The sequence below is a fragment of the Octopus bimaculoides genome, chromosome 2 (assembly GCF_046866305.1).
Source record: "Octopus bimaculoides isolate indiv1 chromosome 2, ASM4686630v1, whole genome shotgun sequence".
In the NCBI taxonomy this organism is placed as follows: Eukaryota; Metazoa; Mollusca; class Cephalopoda; order Octopoda; family Octopodidae; genus Octopus; species Octopus bimaculoides.
This window is the reverse complement of record NC_142929.1, coordinates 67,894,191-67,918,822: the sequence shown is the minus strand read 5'-3', so window position 1 is coordinate 67,918,822 and position 24,632 is coordinate 67,894,191. Positions and strand designations below refer to the sequence as shown.

The 24,632-nt window shown below is 33.5% G+C and overlaps 1 protein-coding gene across 2 annotated transcripts in view; it reads left to right on the top strand.

Moving 5' to 3' along the window:
• Positions 1-20,696, top strand: part of LOC106884495 (synaptotagmin-11) — a 117,390-nt gene extending 96,694 nt beyond the window's left edge. For both annotated transcript variants that reach the window (XM_014935916.3, XM_089346905.1), the window contains 2 exons: positions 11,286-11,409; positions 13,072-20,696. In XM_014935916.3, the coding sequence (XP_014791402.1) occupies positions 11,286-11,409; positions 13,072-13,379 (432 nt within the window). In that variant the 3' untranslated portion in view covers positions 13,380-20,696. The remainder of the gene's footprint in view (positions 1-11,285; positions 11,410-13,071) is intronic.
• Positions 20,697-24,632: the final 3,936 nt, after the last annotated feature.

Below are 24,632 nucleotides of genomic sequence, written 5' to 3'. Positions count from 1 at the left end.
AATAGCACATGCTTCACTGTAATCTGTGGCTATTATATGAGTTAGAAGCAATATATTATTTACCTTCAGTAACATTACTGTTGTCATAGTGACAAGCATTGATGTCATCATCACCGTCAGCATTTGCACATATTATATAATCCTCTCAAGGGTAAATCGAAGTTTCTTATCACATGACATACTATCAAAAAAAGATGTCTGTCTGGCTTTCCCTCCTCAAACAAAAATTTCTTGTTTTTAAAAATATATTTTAACCCCCTAAATATTAAATTTAGCTTAACTTTCTACTTTTTGTTTGAGATAACATTAATTTGTCTTCTTATGTCTTAGAAAACACAAACAATCCATTTTTATCAAATGATATACATCTACATATGCATATAGTTTTTATGCATGGATATACATACATACATACATACATACACAGACATAGACATGGACACAGAAACACACATACATATACACATACACAGTTATGTTTTCACACACACGCAATCAGGCATATGCCCACCTACTCATGTGTATATATATATATATATATATATATATATATATATATATATATATATATATATATATATGTGTGTGTGTGTGTGTGTGTGTGTGTGTGTGTAGGTGGGCAAACAAAGAAAGTGACACTCAGCCAATACAACAGCTTCCACACATAGTGGTGACAGCTTCCTACCAACATCCTATCTGTTCATGTGGGTTTAAGAACAAAGAAAATTGATGTCCCTTTCCAGACCAGTAATATCACATGATCTGAGTTGACTAATAGAGGTCTAACATCTAGAAGCCATCTTGAATTTGTCTCATAACCTCTTACACTATCTCTAGATAGCAGGCAAGACAGGTTCATTTTACGGGCCTATGGAACTTTGAGTCCCATGGAGCTGAGTCAAACTATTATTAAATTTCTTATATATATATATATATATGACTTAATCTACTTCTATTATTTTTAAATAAATCACTTGTATCAATTTGCATGAAAATAATATTAATTCTGTTCATATAATTGGCTTTTTACATCTTTGAGCCATTGGTTATTAATAATCTAAGCATCTTTTCTTTATTTGTTTATATATGTTTTGGCTTTTATTACCAGCTTTATTAATTTGCATTGCTTAGTCTTTCTTTGTAGACATTTATTTTCTTTCTTACATATTCACATTGTAATATTTGAGATGTTTAAAAATTTAAACAATCCACTGTAAAACCAGTTGTTTCCATGGAAAATACAATTAAATGTGGATAAAAATTTGTTACATATTTTAAAAGCGAATGGGAAGGAAAGATCTCTTGAAAAAAAATATGGAAAACAATGACAAAAAAATGAAAATAAGGAAAGAAATATGGAGAATGGTTTTATTTAGAGATAACTAAGGTGATCCTTGGAACTAATCATGAAACTGAATAATTGCTTGATTGTTTATATTGAAGTGTAGATATTAAAATCAAAAATAAACCAAGAATCTGTCTCTCTTTCTCTCTCCATATTTATATATATGTTTGCTTGTCTGTGTGTATGTGTGTAAATATGTATACATACAGACACAGACTCATACATGTATACCTATGTAAATACATATATATATATATATATATATATATATATATATATATATATAAAATATACAAGAATAAGGGCAGGGAATCGTCAATTAATAATAGAATTAATAATTAGCAATTTTGCCAAGTAGTTCAGTATGAAAAAACCTTTATCGGTAAAACCATTTATCATCATAAATATACAGGGATTAGCATTGAGTTGCTTCTCCAACATACTGAAAATTTAGAAATAGCAGTCAAAGAACTACTGATTCTAAACTTATTTCTAAATTTTCAGTATGTTGGAGAAGCAACTCAATGCTAATCCCTGTATATTTATATATATATATATATTAACACACACACATATATATATACATATATATATATATATATATATATATATATATATATATATATATATATATATATATATATATATATATATATATATATATATATATACATTTGTTTAATGTATATGTGTGAGTGTGTGTTACTCTCTCTTTAGCTTGGCATCACATAATAGTTGTAAATGAATGTTACCATCATGCAAGTGGTGTTCTTCCTTTCTAATCTTCTGTGAAAACATGTTTGATCATAGAGAAATATTTTACCTTCCTTGAAAAGAGGTAGGAGTTGATAACAGACAGGTTATCCATTTGTAGGAAATCCACTTCAACAAATTCCATACAGCTCATGTAAGCATGGAAAAGTGGATGTTAACACAATGGTGACGGCAATGATGTTGATACGTATATATAGGTACATGGTCTGTACAGCTTTCACAAGCCACTTGTCTACTCTGAGAAGGCTAGGGATAGATGAGTGGCTGATGAAAGCTGTACAGACCATGTACAGGGGTGCTGTCAATAAGGTGAGCGTTAACCATGAGTACAGCGAAGAATTTGGTTCACAGGTAGGTGTTCATGAAGGCTCAGTCCTCAGTCCCCTACTTCTCATCATTGTCTTCCAGGTCATAATAGAGGAATTCAAGACTGGCAGCCCTTGGAAACTACCTTATGCTGACAATCTTGTCCTCATAGCAGATTCTATTTCAGAAAAGAAATTCCAGGTGTGGGAGCAAAACTTGGAATCTAAGGGCTTTAAGGTTAACTTGACAAAGATTAAGGTTTTAGTAAGCAAGAAAACAGACAGGACCCTACCCACTTCAGGTAAGTAGCCCTACATGTTATGTAGGAAAAGTGTGGGCAGGAATTCTAAAAGGTGTACCCAGTGTAAGCTATGGACACACAAGAAGTGCAGTGGAATAATAAGAAGGTAATCAGAGAAAGTAGTGTTCGTATGTGGAAGATGCACAAAAGTCATAAAAATTACAGATACTCGAGAAATCGATTTTCTCAAATGCCTTGGAGGCTCTTTAGAGGTAGTGGATAATTTCTGCTACCTAGGGAACCTAATTAACTGAGAGGTAAGATGTAGAGAAAGTTTAATCACTAGAATAAGAATAAGACGGAGAAAATTCAGAGAGCTTTTACCTCTGTTGGTAACCAATAATTTCTCTCTCCAAGGGAAAGGAAGACTGTATGATGCATGCATATGAACAGAAATTCTACATAGTAGTGAGATGTGGGTCCTGAATACAGAGGACATGCAAAGGTTAGAGAGGAATGGGACTAGTATGCTCTGCTGTATGTGTAATGTAAGTGTAGACATGTGACGGAATGTTAGTGTATTGAGAGAGGAGTTAGGCATAAGAGGAATTAGCTGCAGTGTGCAAGAGAGAAAACTGTGCTGGTTTAGTCATGTAATATGGATGGATGCTGACAGCTCATAAAGAAGTGTCATTCACTCAAAGTGGATGGAACTTGTGGAAGACATGGGATATATTACTGAAGGACAATCTCAGAATTCTGAACCTTTTAGATAAGATAACAAAAGATTGAGATACCTGGTGCCTTGCTGTACTCAAGAAGACCTGTCCTCAGCAAAAGTGTTAAGGCTGCATCCCCTGGAGAAGAGGATTGACCTGCAAGTTCCTGTACTAGTGCCACATAAAAAGTTCTTGTGATGGTGCCACATAATGAGCACTAATGCCAGTGCCACATGAAAGCACTTGTGCCAGTGGCATATTACAAGCACCCAACACACACTGTAAAGTGATTGGCATAGGAAGGGCATCCAACCACAGGCCAAATCAGACTGGAACCTGGTGCAGCTTCCCAGCTTGCCAGTTCTGGTCAAACAGTCCAACCCACGCCAGCATGGAAAACAGACATCAAAGGATGAGGATATATATAAATATATAAAGGATAAAGGGTAAAGGCACCCTTCGATCAGAAATTACAATGGGATTGCTCCTAGAAAGTTCCTCTCTCTCAGATACAAGTCCAAGCAAGATTGTTTGTAAAAGACTAACAGTTGCCCATGCATACCAGTCTCCTCTCCCCACACTACCAATATTGTCCAAGGGAAAGGCAAAGGCTGATACAGCTTGGCACCAGTGATGTGGCAACTCATTTCTACAGCTGAGTAAACTAGAGCAATGTGAAATAAAGTGTCTTACTCAAGAATATAACACACAGCCCAGACCAGGAATCAAACTCACAGCCTCATGATTGTAATCCCGGTGTTCTAACCACTGAGCCATGTGCCTTCATATAAATGTGTGTATGTGTATGTCTGCATAAAATGTATATATAAATATATGTGCATCTATGATATATATATATATATATATATATATATATATATATATATATATATATATATATATATGATATGAATGTGTGTGAATGTGTGTGTGTGTGTGTGTGTGTGTGTGTTCATATGTATGTATGTATATACATACATACATACATACATACATACATACACTCATATGTATAAATAAGGTTGAATGATATTCTCTACTTCATCACTTCTGCATCATAATACAGTAAACATTTTATTGCAACAAAACTAGTGTCACAATAAAATACCCCTAGTGCACTCTGTAAAGGGATTGGTACCAAGAAATGCATCTAGCTTTAGAAATCAAACCAACATTGAAACATTCGAGATGTGATTCTCCAACCTCCCTAGGAAAAGAGTAGTAACTCCGAGTAAGGATTTACTCAGTCCATTACGACCCTATCCAACCCATGCTAGCAGATAATAAAATAATGATGATGGAGATAAAAGATATATAAATAATATATTCCATGAGATGAAAGCAAGTGTTCCATGGTGCCTTCTTCTATACAATTTACTATAAATTCATTGTGGCTTTATAAATTCATTTGCACCTTCAATTAATTCATTCCCTTCTTCAATTATTTGTTTTGATATTCTGGCGTATGTGATCTTTACATCGACAACTTAATGTAAATGTTTAGAGATTGTTTATTGTAAGAATTTCTCAGTCCAGTGAGATTGATAATATTCTTATATGTCCCAATAGATTTTTTTTGTAGCCTTCCTATTAGTTCTTTGAAGACAGGAATTCTATTGTCATCCAACGATGGTCATCATACTGAATGGCTTTTGTGAACACAGTTTGTTTTATATTTTTCTGAAATGTTTAATCAAATGTATTATGGCTCTTAAACTGAAAACAATTATAATGAAAGCCATCACTATGCTTGTAAACCTGCATCATTTCTGTGGTTCTGTTACTATCACAATAATAAATTGGACACCTGCCTTTGTATTCAAATTCCTGCTAAATTTATACATATAATAATAATAAAGTAGTGAGATTCATAATGATTGCAGTACAGGCTGTTGGTTAGCCTCAGGCACAGACATGGCTTCTATAGAAAGCACAAAACAGGGAATGCTCAATCAAACCAAAGTCAAAATATACTCCTATGATATTCATATATCAGTGTTTTGTGGGGAACTGATTTTTCCAAGGGTTGATTAACAGCTATGGTTATGAAACAGCTATAAACAAATGAAATAAACATCCATTTTCTCTCTTCACTTCACTTATCTGATCAATTTCTATAAATACATACATATACATACATTCATACATATATTTTAAAAGTCAGGATAAAATCAACATATGATTTTATCAGGTAGTTAGCATGTAATAAACTGGTTAAGGTAAAAGTAATAAATTTATAAATATTCAGGGCAAGCAAGTAAGTACACTGGCATTGCCACATGCTATTCGTCTTCTTAAAGCATGTGGCAAAGCCAGTGTACTTACTCGCTTGCTCTGAATATTAATTTATATATATATATATATATATCATCATCATCATCGTTTAACGTCCGCTTTCCATGCTAGCATGGGTTGGACGATTTGACTGAGGACTGGTGAAACCGGATGGCAACACCAGGCTCCAGTCTGATTTGGCAGAGTTTCTACAGCTGGATGCCCTTCCTAACGCCAACCACTCAGAGAGTGTAGTGGGTGCTTTTACGTGTCACCCGCACGAAAACGGCCACGCTCGAAATGGTGTCTTTTATGTGCCACCCGCACAAGCCAGTCCAGGGGCACTGGCAACGATCTCGCTCGAAAATCCTACAGGAGCCAGTCAGGCGGTACTGGCAACGGCCACGCTCAAAATGGTGCATCTCATGTGCCAACCGCACAAGAACCAGTCCAGGGGCACTGGCAACGATCTTACTTGGCTTGCCGGGTCTTCTCACGCACAGCCCATTTCCAAAGGTCTCGGTCCGTAGTCATCGCCTCGGTGAGGCCCAATGTACGAAGGTCTTGCCTCACCACCTCAGCCCAGGTCTTCCTGGGCCTACCTCTTCCACGGGTTCCCTCAACTGTTAGGGTGTGGCACTTTTTCATGCAGCTATCCTCCTCCATTCTCACCACATGTCCATACCAGCGCAATCGTCTCTCTTGCACGCCACAACTGATGCTTCTAATGTTCAGCTTTTCTCTCAAGATACTTACACTCTGACGGGTATTCACATTGACATTACACATCCAACGGAGCATACTGGCTTCATTCCTTGCGAGCTTACGTATGTCCTCAGCAGTTACAGCCCATGTTTCACTGCCATGTAGCATGGTTGTTCGTACGCATGCGTCATACAGTCTGCCTTTTACTCTGAGTGAGAGTCCCTTTGTCGCCAGCAGGGGTAAGAGCTCTCTAAACTTTGCCCAGGCTATTCTTATTCTAGCAGCTACACTTTCAGCGCACCCACCCCCACTACTAACTTGGTCGCCCAGATAGCGGAAGCTATCGACTACCTCTAGTTTTTCACCCTGGAATGAGATAGAAGTTGTTTCCTGTTTGTTTGCAGTCTTTATTGCACCTGAACATCTGCCACAAACAAAAACTAACTTGCTAGTTAACCTGCCTTTGATGTTGCTGCACCTCTTATGTGTCCATAGCTTGCACTGGGTACATCTTATAGAGTTACTACCTACTCCTTTTCTACATACTGAGCAGGGCCATCTACCTGAAGGGGTTTGTGTTTTATCTACCTTCCTACTTATTAGGATTTTGGTTTTAGCTAGGTTGACTCTAAGGCCCTTCAATTCTAGACCTTGCTTCCACACCTGAAACTTCTCCTCTAGTTCTGATAGTGACTCCGCAATTAGGGCAAGGTCATCAGCATAGAGGAGCTCCCAGGGGCAACCTGTCTTGAACTCCTCTGTGATTGCGTGGAGGACTATGATAAATAAGAGGGGGCTGAGGACGGAACCTTGGTGGACCCCTACCTCTACCCGGAATTCATTGCTGTACTCATTTCCAACCCTCACCTTACTGGCAGCATCTCTGTACATGGCTCGCACAGCTCTCACTAACCATTCTTCTATCCCAAGTTTCCTCATTGACCACCAGATAAGGGATCGGGGGACCCTGTCAAAGGCTTTCTCCATGTCAACGAAAGCCAGGTACAGAGGTTTATCCTTAGCTAGGTATTTCTCCTGCAACTGTCTCACTAGAAATAAGGCATCAGTAGTGCTTTTACCTGGCACGAACCCAAACTGCATCTCATCTAAATTGATTCGCTCCCTAATTAGTTGGGCTATGACCCTCTCTGTAACTTTCATAACCTGATCTAACAGCTTGATGCCTCTATATATATATATATATATATATATATATACACACACACACACACACACACACACATACATATATGATAAGAGTATTGTAGTACAGAAGTAGAATAATAAATGAAAAGGGAAATAAGGAAAGTTTCTAACGATGCAGAGATGAAAGATGAAAAGCCTTTGTATATTTCGGGTGCAAAGGCTCATCTTCAGAGAATGTGTCTTTGTACCCAAAATACATATATAGGTTTTACAAGTTTCATTTCTGTATTGTTAGAAGCTTTCCACATTTCCTTTTTCAACTTGCTCCATTTGCCTAAAGGTTTGCAAGGCATCAGTAGGCCTCAAGAGACACATTCATGTCCATAGAACATGATTACTGCTTTATTTACTGAACTTTCATTTGTCGTTCATGACAAGAGAATCCACACAGACACACACACATATTCACTCATACTTTGTTTACAAAGCTAATTCATGGTATTAATCAACCCTTGGAAAAATCATAGCCACTGTCATTTCAATGCTGATATATGAATAAATATCATAGGAGTATATTTTGATTTTGTTTTAGAAATAAGCTATGAGTAAAATACTGATGAAATAAACAACTCAACGCGAGAATCCTTTAAACAACACAATGTTCTAATTCAGGGGTTCCTAACCAGTGGTTCTCAACCCACTGGGTGGGGGGTGGAGTCGCGAAGCCTTGGCAGGGGTGTTGCATAACCTTGCTAAAAATGGCTTGGGATAAGATTGACTAATTCAAATATAAATCAAGCTGTTGATTGTAGGGGGTTGCATGGGTTTCAAGCTTTTGGGTAAGGGGTCCTGAGTGCAAAAACGTTGGGAACCGCTATTCTAACTAATTAGAAATTGATCAAAATTGTTGCTTTGTGGGACATGAGTTGCTATATTATCTTTCCAGTGTCTATTAATTTGAAGCTCACATATTCTAGTATTGTAACAGAAGGATACTACATGTTTAGAAGGTGTCCATTAGCTTTTGGCACGTGATACTTTATTTTACAAAGGCTTGACTGTAGACAATGGTTTTGACTATTGTTGTTGTGCATGTAGTTTCAATTTGTTTCATATCAGAGATATGGAAGTACATTCTTGCAAAGAGTGAGGGTATAATATTCCACCATTAGTATTATTGCTTGCTAGATTCTTTTCACTGTTTAATATTGGATGTTCACTGTTTTTAGCCTGACTGTCTGCTCAATGTTTTACTGTTACCTGCTTAACATTTGATTGTTTTCTGGATTGTTACTGTTTATTAATTAATGTAAGAGACTGCATTTCTTTTCAAAAACTCTTGAGTATTTTCATGTATTGTTTTAAGTAATGACTTTACTTGGTATGTTCACGCTAAAATTAATCTCTATAACTTGAATGCATATCTTCTAAGGTTTCTTTAACTTAAACATAACTGTTTGAAGCTAGAGCCCCATGTTTTACATGTTAGCTTGTCATCAACAGCACAGTGTCTCTTTTAAGTTGCTTCAGGGGCATTTAACTTCACTTAGGCTAATCACGAGATACACCAGATATAAGTTGTGGTAACTACATTGAAATTTGTCAGGAGCCAAACAAGGCAAGAAGCCACTTAGTGTAAAGGACTATGAAAAAGGAAAAAAATAAGACAAAAAGAAGGAATTTACTTTAGACTTGAAAGAGATCAGGTCATAAGAAGGGGGAAAACAGTGAAATGGAAGAGAGTTCCAAAGTCTGGCAATTGAAGGGAAAAAGCCTCAACTGCAGCTAGCTGATTACTTGTAGAACACATACATAGAGTGTCCTGGGTGTATTTATAATGCTCAAACACTTGAGAGACTGAATGCCATGTAGGACTGCAAACTTTCTCTACTCTGTATCAGTTTCAATTTACAGCCGCTGCTTTCAAAATATATATTTTATTTTTTCCAACAAACATGATATGTATGTGTATAAACATATATGTAAATATATATAAACATTATTGACTGCACATATGCAGTGTATGTGTTTTGCTTGTTCACTGCTTGTAGTTCAGCATGGTGGGGATGAATCCCTCAAAATGTTGGGTGTTAAAACACTTGAAAGTCACAGACAGGAGAGGCAACTTGCCCCTAATCCCATTCAGGACTAGTGGTGAGTTGTTTCTCTCATCTGAATTACCAGTCAATGACTATATACAAATAACATGATTCTGTTCACCCTCAGTTCAATTCAAGTTTGTGATGTTGATAAGCCACAAAAACCAGCAAAATATTGGTATCCATCACGCCTTAATAGGATTAGGAGTGAGTTGTGTTGCCTGTCTATGACTTTCATGTGTCTTAACTGAGTACTGTAAAGGAGTCATCTCTGCTGAAATAAACTGCAGCTAACCGATGAACAAGGAAGACACATACATTGAGTATGTGTGGTCAATAATGTTTACAACACTAGCTCTGCTTCTAATTCATAATAAAAATATATAAACATGTTTTTATCGACATCATCATCATCACCCTCATTTTTACATCCAATTTTCTATGCTTGTATGATATATGCATGTGTGTGTGTATGTGTGTGTGTGTGTGTTTGTGTGTATATAAAGGCAGATATGACACACATAGCAGGCTTTCTGGAATTTTTGCCTACAAAATTCCTTCACATGGTAATTTATTCAGCCTGGGGCTCCAGTAGATGACAGTTGCCCAATGTACTGAACAGTCAGACCAAACCCAGAACCACATGATTATATGAAATGAATTTCATAACTTGGGTGTCATATATGCCTCTCTACACACACAATCACACACTGACACACACACACACACATGCGCACCCATTATCTTTTTTATATGTGTGTGTGTATGCATGTGTGTGTTTGTATGGGCATGCATGTGCATGCATATACATGTAAACACACACTCACACATACATGCATACACAGATTAAAATAACTAGTGATAGGAAGGGCATTCATCCATAGAAAACATGCTAAAAGCATGTGTAACATACATCATCATCATCATCATCATCGTTTAACGTCCGCTTTCCATGCTAGCATGGGTTGGACGATTTGACTGAGGACTGGTGAAACCGGATGGCAACACCAGGCTCCAATCTAATTTGGCAGAGTTTCTACAGCTGGATGCCCTTCCTAACACCAACCAAATCCTTAACCCATCTAAGAGGGTAATAACTCTAAATAAGAACTGACTCGGCCAATAACAACTTGTCCAACTCGTGCTAGCATGAGAAAGAAAACATGTAGTGATGGTGGTGGTGGTGGTGGTGGTGGAGGCGGCAGTGGCAGTGGTGGTGGTGGAGGCGGCAGTGGCAGTGGTGGTGGTGGAGGCGGCAGTGGCAGTGGTGGTGGTGTAGAAAAAGTGTAAGACAATGAGAAGAATGCTGATGACGATGGCAATGATGATAATGATATCAATTACTAGGGCAAACAATTTGGTGGGTCAGTTTCCATCTGAAATTTGAATAGATAGATTCTGATATTTAATTTCCAATTAAAACCTCCACACATTCACCTTATGTAAAGCATATTTGTCACAACTTCCCATTTGCCTCCCTTCTAACATTATGGCTTCATGTCTTATTGAGGAATCCTTATAGCTATAGCAGCAAGCAGTTCATAATATTACTGTTTAATTACAAGGCAATTAGTACCAGCAACTAATCGATATTTTTTTACGGTAAAAAATTCATTTCTTCAAACCAAAATTTCTATAAATTTTTGGCTGACAATTTTTCTGAATATCTGTTTCAGTTTCGTACCCAAGGCCGAGGAGAACTCCTTGTTTCGCTTTCTTACCAACCAGCAGCCAACAGACTCACAGTTGTTGTACTTAAAGCAAGAAATCTCCCCAAAATGGATGTTACTGGCCTTTCTGGTATGTTGTTATTGATCACACCCCTCTTTTATTTTTGTCATTTGCCTTATTTAAATTTTCATTAAAAAATGAAGCCTTTTGAATATTACAGTTTTAGAAATTCTTGGCTTATTTAGAGTAAATGAAATGTGTATGTGTGTGTGTGTATGTGCGTGTGTGTGTGCGTGTGTGTGTGCGCGTGTGTGTGTGCGTGTGTGTGTGCGTGTGTGTGTGCGTGTGTGTGTGCGTGAGAAAGAGAAAGAGAGAGAGAGAGAGAGAGAGATAACTGAAATTTATCATTCAGTTTATTTATTTATTATATGTATATATATGTATGAATGGCTTCAGTGACAGACACTCACATATGCGCATGCATACAGGTTGTTTTAATCGATTTTCTCTGTAAGTATGGGAGCTAGGAAAAAATAGAAAGCGTGTTCCAATCTATGCACCCGTCTCCACATGTGTGCCATTTTTCACGCGAATCCACCCAGCCATTTGGCCGTGAACCTCAAGACAAGAAAGAATACAATGGTCGGCCAACTTCAATTTATATTATAGATATATAAGATATATATAAGGTTGGAAAGGAACACACAAGTTGATATGCATATTGAAAATAAGACAAGGTAGAAAATGCTAAAATAATTTTATCATGAAGAACATTTTAGTACTGGTTTCAAAGATGTTCTTCATGCTAAAATTATTTTAGCATTTTTTACCTTGTCTTATTTTCCTTATGTATATATATATATATATATATATATATATATATATATATATATATATATATATATATATATATATATATATATATATATATATATATATATATATATACACATATGTATATGTATATATACACACACACACACACACACACACACATAAAATTTCTTAACTGCTTCATAATCTTGTATTTTTCTTTAAGACATTATTAGAATGCTTCTGTTCCAGTTCTTTATGTTCTTGGTTCAAATCCCACAAAGGTCAACTTTGCTCTTCCTCTTTTTAGGGACAATAAAATAAAATGCTAGTAAAAAGACTGGGCTCAATGCAGTCGACTAAGCCCTCTTCTCAAAATTACTGATCTTGAGCCTAAATCAGAAATTTTCATTAGACTGATTCCACAGTCAGAGATTTTCATGAATTATTCAAGTTCAAGCATTATAACTAGGTATTGTCTACTGTAATTTGGTAGTGTTAACTAGTTTTTAGCAAGATAAACTAAAGTTATTAAATTAATAAATATTGATTTTAAATTTTGACTCAATGCCAACAGTTTTGGGGAGAGGGCAAGTCAAGTACATCAATCCCAGTGCCTAACTGATACCTATTTTATCAATCCCAAAACGATGAAAGTTGATCTTGGCAGAATTTGAACTCAAAACATAAAGATGCTGCTAAGATTAGATTAATGAATATTAACATAATGAAGTACTTGTGGTATGGCTGAAAATCATTACTATTAACATCATCTTTTAGTATCTATCTTCAATGCTTGCATAGGTTGGATGGTTTGGCTAATATGTCATATGTATAACGTTGATATATGAATAAATATCATAGGAGTATTTTGATTCTGGTTTGGCAGTAAGTTACATATAAAACACGAATGAAATAAACAAGAGAATGAGAGAATACTTTTATTTATTTATTAATTAATTTTTTTTTTCTTGCCAGATCCCTATGTGAAGATCTACCTATTGTATAATGGCCAGAGGATTGCGAAAAAGAAAACTCATGTGAAGAAACGAACGTTGAATCCTGTGTTCAACGAATCCTTCCTCTTTGATGTGCCATACAATGAGGGGCTGCATAGCATCAGTCTTGAATTTTTGCTGCTGGATTTCGATCGCATGACCAAAAATGAAGTAATCGGAAGACTGGAAATTGGATCTCGAACTACTGGTCAAGAACTTCATCACTGGAACGAGGTCCTCAACTGCCCACGAAAGCAAACTGCTGAGTGGCACAAACTGAAGGAATAATTCTGCATGACCCCCCCTCCAACAAAAAAAAAATTAAAATGCAGGAATGAAAACATTGCAAATGAACAAAACAGAGAAAGAGAGCCTGGTTCATTCAAACTTTTGAGTTTCAAAATTTCTGTTGTAATTCTTGCTTCTTTTTCATTTAATTTAACTCAAAGAACATTTCTGTCACTTGACCTCTGAAGTTATGTTTGCTACAAATTTCTAATCTAGAATTTTGTATTGATTTCTTCATTATTTTTCCTTATTGATTATTTTCTCTTTATTGGTGACTTTTAACCAGTTTTCCTCATTTAGTAATAACTACAAATAGATTTCTTTCATATTAGTACTAATGATTATCTATTGCTTATTATCTTCCTATATTCTTTTCATACATTTCATTTTCCTCTCTATCTCGGTCACTTCCTTTCACCTGCCTATCCCGCCCCCACCCCAGCCTTTATTCTTTTACCAAATCTTCAAACAACCTTACACTTTCCCCCTTCTTTCTATCTCCTCATATTTCTTCTCTATTCTATGATGCAGTGCTCTGTTCATTCCCAGCTATTTTGATTTGTTATTTATATATATATATAAGTTGTTTATTTTTTTGTATGACCACTGAATTCTTTTGTATCCAATATATATATTGATATATATATATATATATATATATATATATATATATATATACGTACACATATATATACATATATATACATATAAACATATATATATATATATACATATATATATAATATATATACATATATATATGTATATATACATTTATACATATCTACACACACACACACACACACACACACATATATATATATATATATATATATATATATATATATATATATATATACATACATATATATGTGTGTGTGTGTGTATATATATGTATATATATTCACATATATGTGTGTGTAAAATATATATATATATATACCTATGAATTGATAAATTGGTGTCTTTGTTTATGTGAATATTTTATTGAAATATAAGAATTGTGCAAAAGTTAGTTACAAAAGTATTCAACCAAATACTAACAATATATACAAATATGTTACAAAGCATTCAAATATCTTACAAACAAGTACAGGAATTAAAATATATCAAAGAACAATCTCTATGAGACAGAGATAAAAATATATATAGATAAATAAATGTATAAATAAATAAATACATCAATAAATTAACAAATGAATAAAACAAGAGACATTAGGAAATAGAGGCAACATAAATGTAGGTCTCAATAATATAGAATCAGAGATCAACTATCAGTTATATGTAAAATATATGTTAAAACAATATCTAAATAGTGTCATTTATTGAAAATCTGATGTAATGGAAATAATATCGGTAAAGGTTATGATAAAAATATAATGCAAGGTAATGATACACAACTTGAAATTGATGGAGTTGAATAATAAGTTAATGCAAATAGCAAATATATCTACAATACTTATACTACCATGATTTTATGTATGTGTAAAGATACACACACACACACACACACACACACACACACACACATACACACAAGCACACACACACACATATACATACAAATATATGTGTGTGTGTGTATGTATGTATACAAATATATATGTATATATATTTTATATATATATATATATATATATATATATATATATATATATACATATGATATATATGATATATACAGGTGTTTTATATGTATCCTTGTGTTGTGTGTATGCATGTATTCATATATGTATAGGTGTATGAATATAAATATACAATGTATATGGTACAAATAAATAATATATATATAAATACATTATATATATCTGCATATATATATATGTACATACATATATACATATACACATCCATCCATACATACACACATACATACATACATACATACATACATACATACATACATACATACATACATACATACATACATACGCTGTTGATGTTGAAATTCCAATAAGGGAGCTTTGGATCCAGGTAAGAAACCAACTTTTCTGTATTGGCAAGAAATCTTGAAATAAAACTGAAGAATGACACACATACTTACATATACAATTTAAGGTTGTGAGTGAATAAATTCAAGCTATACAGTGTAATATAAACATATATATATATATATATATATATATATAATATATATACATATATATATATATATACATACACATATATATGTATATATACATTTATACATATCTACACACACATATATATATATATATTTATACATACATATATATGTGTGTGTGTATATATATGTATATATTTACCAGATGCTTGTATGTGTGCACCCTTATATGCACACACAACATATGCACACATACAAAAATATAGACACATGCATAAAATAAAATGACTTGTCTGTGAGATAAATATACAAGTAGAAATATAGATAGCTAAATCTGAAACTAATTTCAGAAAAAGTTTGAGTTGACTTCATTAGAAGGTGACTGCAAAGTAATTACCATGTCTCTTTTTTTAAATTATTTTCAAGAATTTATTGATAACAATAACGAGCTTATTACATACAGTTCTCAACTTCAATAGGAAATTATAAAAGAGGGGATAGAAGGCAACAATTAGTCAAACAAAGAAAGTCAGCAATGATAGTCAAAAGAAAATGCACAGCAATGATAGCCAAAAGATAAAACACAAACAGATAGAAAATAAGAAGTAAAAGAGTCATAAAGAAGAAATGATGCATAAGCATATCAGGATATGTGTTTATATTTGTATATTAATTACTTTATTTATGTAGCAATTCAAGCTCTATATATATTCAGTGCAGGTCGTTTTATGAATGTCAGTGTTTATATAATTATATTCATATAAAAAAAATATAATACAAAAGAAAAAAACTAGATGTTAAAATTATGCATCTGTTGCACTTGGTAAATTCATCTCTGGATGATGATTTGCATCCATGAAACATACCCAAAACATTAGACACATACCTACATATTCGTGAGAAAAAGGCTGACAGTGTCTTTAAAGCTTCAGGTAGTTTATGACAAAAAATAAACTTCAAAGTCGCTAACAACCTTCTTGTAAAATGATAAGATATGATACTCTGCTAAAAGGTATTGAATTTATCTTTCAGTTAATGTTGAGTCTTTTTTTTATATAACTTATACATTTATATAACCAATATAAACACACACACACACACACACATAGTTAAAGAAATACAATTTAGCAATACATACATATATTATATATAATACACATGTTTATATTTATTGTAGCTAAATACTGTTGATCTTCTGAAATGTTAATAAACATACAAACATGCACAGACTCCGATATTATGTATCGTCAAAGAAGAAATAAAATATTAGTTAATCCACTTCATTATTTTGTTAATTAAATTGATCAAGCTATAGTCTCTCTCTCTCTCTCTCTCTCTCTCTCTCTCTCTATCTCTCTCTCTCTCTCTCTCTCTCTCTCTCACTTTTTCCATGTATATATATATATATATATATATATATATATAAATATATATACACACACACACACATACACACTCTTTCCATTTTGTCTTTACCTCATTCTTTTTCTTTATCTGTTAATGTTTTACATTAATATGTAAAGTCTATTCAGCTTTTTAAGTAACTTAATCAATAGTTTCTCCGCAGCTGAAAAGAAATTCCGCTGCATTAATAAAATATCAAATTTGCAAAAATTAGTTTTAATTAAGCTGACCAAAAGTTATTTCATTTCAAAAACATTGTTAAAATGATTATCAATTAAAGCTGTTGTTATTGTTGCTGTTATTATTATTATTATTATTATTATTATTATTATTATTATTATTATTATTATTATTATTATTATTATTATTATTATTATTATTATTATTATTATTATTATTATTATTATTATTATTTCATAAATGCAGCTGATTGGCAGAATCATTAGCACATTGAAAGACATGCCTTGCAATATTTGTACCAGCTTTCTGCATTCTGAGTTCAAATCCTACCAAGGCCAACTTTGGTTTTTGTGCTTTTGAGGTTGATAAAATAAAGTACCAATCAAATACTGAGGTCAATGTCATCAAATGTCACCCTCCCCTCAGAATTGCTGGCCTTGTGCCTAAATCTGAAACTATTAGAGTTGCAAGCTGGCAGAATTATTAGACCACAGGAAAAAATGCTTTGCAAGTATTTCTCCTGGCCCTTTACATTCTGAGTTCAAATACTGCCAAAGTCAGCTTTGCTGATCATGCATCTGGGATTAATGAAATACAGTACCAGTGAAGTATTAGGGTGATGTTATCACCTACCACCTGCCTCAAATTACTGGCCCTGTGACTAAATTAAAAATCATTATTGGTTTCAAAGTCTAGCACAAGGCTAGCAATTCTGGGGGAGGGGGGGCAAGTCGATTACATCAACCCCCAATACTCAGCTGGTACTTATTTTATTGAACCCACCACAAAAGGACAAAAGGTAAAGTCAACCTTGGCAGAAATGCTTAGTGGAATTTCATCCATCTTTCAGTCCTGACTTCAAATTCCGCTGAGATTGACTTCGTCTTTCATCCTTTCAAGGTCGATGAAATAAATATCAGTTGAGCCTGGAGTTTATAGAATTAATAAACCCTTTCCCAAAATGTCAGGCCTTGTGCCTATTGCAGAAAGGATCATCATCATCATCATCATCATCATCATCATTGTTATTATTATTATTATTATTATTATTATTTTTATTATTGTTATTGTCATTATTATTATTGGTAAGCTGGCAGAAACACTAGCACACTGGGCGAGATGCTTAACAGCATTTTGTTTGTCTTCACATTCTGAGTTTAAATTCCATCAAGGTTGACTTTGCCTTTCATCCTTTTGAGGGTGATAAAATAAGTACCAGTTGAACACTGGGTCAATATAATCAACTAACTCCCTCCCCCAAAACTGCTGGCCTTATGCCAAAATTCAAAACTATTATTATTATTATTATTATTATTATTATTATTATTATTACTAATAGGGCAGTGGATAACAAAATATGTAGAATATTTATAGTATTATTATTATTACTAATAGGGCAGTGGATAACAAAATATGTAGAATATTTATGGTATTTCTTCATGTTTTGAGTTCAAATGCTATTGATGTCAACTTTGCTATTCACATTTTTAGGGTTCATTAAATAAGGCCCAGTTATGTGCTGAGGCTTAATTAATTTGGCCTAAACCCCTTTCTCAAAGATTTTTCAGCTTTGCACTAATGTTAAAAGTCATTACTATTATCATAGATTACTATTAATATCATTGAACTGTATTACAGAATCATACAAAATGCTTTGTGTATTTCTGTTGACATTTTACATTCCAAGTTCCAACTCTTGACATTCTAAGTTCAAATTCTACCAAGGTTGACTTAGCCTTTTATCCTTTCAGGGTCAATAAACTAAAGTACCAGTTGAGCACTGGGGTTGATGTAATCGACTAACCCCTTCCTAAAGATTTCAAGTCTTGGATCTTAAATAGAAAGTATAATTATTATTATTATTATTATTATTATTATTATTATTATTATCATCATCAATAATAATAATAATAATAATAATAATAATAATAATAGTAATAATAATAATAATAATAATAGTAATGATAATGATAATAATTTGAAAAGAATAAGTTCCTGAAAAACTGAGTTAATTTTTGACTTGGTTATGATTCCCGGTTACAAACATTTTATTTCACCTATTTACATCGCTAATGTTCTAGAAAATTTATTTGCCTTCCTTTGTAATTCTGAGGTCATGTGTCCATTACTATAATCATTATTACTATCATTATTATTTTTAATTTTTATTTTGAGTGCAATAGCTAATTGGAGGAGGATTATCAGACCTCCAACTAGTGGGCCATAAGATCATTTCCTGCTGCAAGCATTGTGTTGTCTCTGGACACCTCTGCTTGCTTAATGCTTTAAAATCTAAAGTAGAAAACTTGAACATTTAAGAGTTTTCTGTTTTTTCCCCCCTTTCATTCTTTTATTTTTAAGTGTGAGAGGATATTCCAATGTCCAAAATCAATAATTATGAAATATTTTCGCAATCAATAGTAATTGATCGGTTTAATTATGACTGTTCTTGGATTTTTATTTGTATTTTAATCTTTTTATCTTAATTTAAAAGAAAATATATAAAACTGGCATTATAAGAGTTTTGTTTCATAACTACAAGTTCTATGATATATATATATATATATATATATATATATATATATATATATATATATATATATATATATATATATATATATATATATACATATATATATATATACATGTATGTATGTATGAAAGTATACTGATTTATGCATGTTATATATATATATATGTATGTATATGTATATATATATGTATGTATATATCTATATCTATATATATGTATATATATATATATATATACATATATATATAATGTATATATATATTTATACATAGATATGTACACATATATAAACATATACACATATATATATATACATATATGCTTATATATATATAAATATATACATAATATATATTTATACATATATATGCATACATATGTACATATATACACATATATGCTGATATATATATATATATGTGTGTATATATATATATATATATATATATATATATATATATACATATATGTTATATATATATATATTAAATATATACGCCCAGCATGGGCACAGTCTAATGACTGAAAACAGTAAAAAAAAAATGGATATAATTGTATGTATATTTATTTAGCATTGATTAAGATTCCATTTGAAGAAGAACATTTTGCTTTTGTTTTTTGATTTCAAAATAAAATCTTCTACTGAATTGCACTACATATCTCTATATCCACATATAAACAACATATCTATATATCGAATTACATATATTTCTTTATATTTTATTGATTTATTTATTCTGAAGACACTGTAGTGTATTAATCAATATTGTTGTTTGTTTTTCTAATTTTGTTTATTTGGTTTTTTTCCGTTTTATTTTTTTCATCACTGATTTTAAAATAAAATAAAATGAATATATCTACAACTGCTTGCAAGTGTTACATAACAGCTGGTCACCCAGATTAATCTGAATTTATTGGTTAAAAACAAAAAACAGAAAATAATAATAAAAAAAACAAAGTAAGAAAAAACAACCCCCTTCAAGACTCTTAACGATTAAACTTGCTTTCTAGAAGCTTCTTACAAAATTTTATCAACTTGCTACAATTGGATGAAAATTTTGACATCGAATGAGTGCTTACTTTGTCTTATCTTTTTTGTTTCCTTGGATGCATTAAAGTGAATGATTTTCTTCTGTTATGTTGTAACTGCCTTATATATTATCAAACACTAAAACTACAGATAGTGAGCCTAACCCTTCAAAATCAATAAGTTTCTTAAGAAATTTCACAAATTCTTGCTTCCTTTATTTCTTTCCTATTTTTCAGGTGAGTGTAGGCACAATGGCCCAGTGGTTAGGGCAGTGGACTCGCGGTCATAGGATCGCGGTTTCAATTCCCAGACCAGGCGTTGTGAGTGTTTATTGAGCAAAAACACCTAAAGTTCCACGAGGCTCCAGCAGGGGATGGTGGTGAACCCTGCTGTACTCTTCCACCACAACTTTCTCTCACTCTTACTTCCTGTTTCTGTTGTGCCTGTAATTCAAAGGGTCAGCCTTGTCACACTGTGTCACGCTGAATATCCCCGAGAACTACATTAAGGGTACATGTGTCTGTGGAGTGCTCAGCCACTTGCACGTTAATTTCACAAGCAAGCTGTTCTCTTGATCGGATCAGCTGGAACCCTCGACGTCGTAAGCGACGGAGTGCCAACAACAACAACATTTTTCAGGTGATTAAACCATAAATCTAAAACAAAAAGAGATACTTTGAACCTGATAAGTTAAAACTCACACACAAATGCATGCACATATATGCCTGTTGAAGCAGTAATGCATACCCACACTTTTCCACGTTACCAGAAAATCAATGGCATGTCACCTTTGGAGAATCCTTGATATTTGAGATTATAGGAAGCAATTGTTTTACCGTCCCGGGAACCTGGAAATGGAGATAATTGCAATAAAGCAAGATTCTACATTATATGGTATTTAATATACCCTCTGTGTGTGTGTGTGTGTGTGTGTGTGTGTGTGTGTGTGTGTGTGTGTGTGTGTGTGTGTGTAAAACAAGGCATTAATAATGGTCATGCATATTTCTTTATTGTAGTAAATTTGATCTACAGTTGTTTCTAGTAGTCATTAGAGATTTGTTAACGATAGGTTTACTCAACTGGCCCATTGATTGGTAGAGAAAAATTGAATGACCTAGAGAATTAATACTTTCACCAGAATCATTTCCAGGTATAACCAAGCAGAACACTGAAAGAATGGTACAAGTATGGGGAGGAGAGCAAAGAGAGGCAATAAATATATGCATAAAGTATTTTGCCCAGATGGATAATCCCTCACTAATAACTCTGTTTTATATATATATATATATATATATATATATATAAAGGTCACCCTAAAAGGCCACACCTTTAAATTTAACAACAAATTATACGCCCAGGACGAGGGGGCAGCCATCGGGGTTAGTATCGCCGGTGATGTGGCCAATCTTTTCATGGTATGGTGGGACAGAAGGCTTAAGGAACGCCTGACACAGAACTCCATACTCGTGAATGTGTACTCTCGATATGTCGATGATATCAACTTAGTGGTAAAGACACCCCCACAAGAGAGTACCCCTGAAATAGAAATAGAAACTAAGACTATGGAGAGCATCCAGCAAATAGCTAACTCCATCCACCAGAGTATTAGAGTTACGATAGACTACCCTACTAAACACCCTAACCATAGATTACCTGTATTAGATACTGAACTCTGGCTAGAAACTAAGAACAATAAAACCAGAATCCTCCATTCACACTATACAAAACCTATGGCCTCCAAGTACCTGACCCACCGGAACTCGGCTATTGCGGACAATGCCAAATTCAACATATTGATGGCAGACCTCGTCAGAGTAATGCGAAATGTCTCCTGCATGTGCGACCCTACAGAATTAAAGAGACATATACAACATTTCGTCCACCGCATGCAGTTCTCGGGTTACAGCCATAAAGAAAGGATCAGGGTTTACAAAGGAGCTATGAAGAAGTTTGAAACAATCAAACGCAACGATAGGAATGGGATTTGCCCACTCTATAGGAGCAAATCATGGAACACCATAGAAAGAACTAAGAAGAAAATAGGGAAGGCAAGCTCATGGTACAATAGCCACAAGTACCAAAGCGTCATGTTCGTCGACACCACCCCTAGAGGCGAACTGGCGTACCGCTTTAGAAGGGCCCTAGACAAACTTAAGCTAAGAATTAAGGTTGTTGAAAGGCCAGGCAACCCTATCAAATCCCTTATCAGTAGAACATACCCTTTCAGTAGAACCCCCTGCACTGATAGGAACTGTATCGTATGTAGATTTAGCCCACAAACGAACTGCAAAACCAGAAATGTGGTCTATAGTATAAGATGTACAGAGGGACGATGCAGAAATAAGACAACGACATATGTAGGCGAAACAGCAAGGAGTATAGGGGAGCGGGCAAACGAACATTGGAGGGAACTTAAGGAAGGGAAGAACTCATCAGTTCTGTACCAGCACGCTGAGCAAGAACATAGAGGCTCAATCAACAACATAGAAATTAAAATCTTATCTACACATAGCAGTGATGCAGCACTTAGACAAATTACTGAAGCTACACACATAATAGAAGGGAAACCTAGCCTGAATAGGAAACTAGAATGGAACACTAACATACGCCACTAACAAACCACAGCGTGTGACAACATGTTACCCATAAACCAATAATAGGAACAAAGTATAATACAATACATAGATAAACAAATGGAATTAAATACTACATACGTTAACAAAATTTAATTAAACACATTAAAAAAAAAAAAAAAAAACACACACACACACACACACACACACACACACATGAACATATAAATAAATAAAAACTAATACAAATGAACACGTATTAACAGAGAATATAGGTGATACAGACACTCCCCATACACACATGCACTTACAAAAGACACAGACACATTGAAGGACACGCATGCGTAGACACATACAATAGGAATACAAAATACAAAATGGCTGATAGTTAGCAAGGTGAGACACACATAAGAAAGAAGGAAACAAAGGACCACTGATGAGGTCACAGAAGTGTGACGAAAGAACTCTGGCCGAAATAAGATTAAGATTAAGATTAATGTAATATAAAGCTGAAAAAAAAAAATTAACACCAAATATACAGTGCGTGTGTTTTTATTGGCTAAACTGGCAATATGACCATCCCCAAGTACAACAACATATATATATATATATATATATATATATATATATATATATATATATATATGTAGTTTTAGGGAAAAGAACCAAGGTTCATGAACTCATCAGTGAAAATCCACTGTCACATATAGAAAAATTAAGGATTAAAAGCACAATAAATAAGTATAATATAATACAAAGTAAATATCATAAGATAAAGATAATATATAAAGATAAAACTATATAATATATAATATATAATATATAAAGATAAAACTATATATTTATATATATTTTATATGGTGAAACTTAATTTAATTTTAATTTTTAATAAATTGATTTTAATTGAGTTTTTACCTGTAATTTTGGATTTTATCCCTAATATTATTATTATTATTATCTATATATATAAAAATGAGAATGTGTGTCTGTCTGTCTGTCTGTCTGTCTGTGTGAATCCCTAAAACTCGAGAACTACGCAACCAATTTCATTCAAATTTTACACATGCCTTACTTAGGGTTCCAGTTGTGTTTTAGTCAAAAACAATTATTAACTTCTTGCAGAGTTCGAGCACACGGCAACATAATATCTCCTCCACTATTTAAGTATTACGTGTCAAAAGTGAAACAAAAACACTCATGTCAAATACTTTCACTTTAAAAATGAAACTATTCCACTAACTGAAACAATCACATTTCGATACTGTAGTGACAGATACGTTCACAGAGAGAGAAAGAGAGAGACAGAAAGAGAGAGAGAGAGAGAGATGTATATGTATACATATACATCTATATGTACACCATTTCGATACTGTAATGACAGATACTTTCAGAGAGAGAGAGAGAGAAAGAGAGAAAGAGAGAGAGAAAGAGAGAGAGAGAAAGAGAGAGAGAGAAAGAGAGAGAGAGA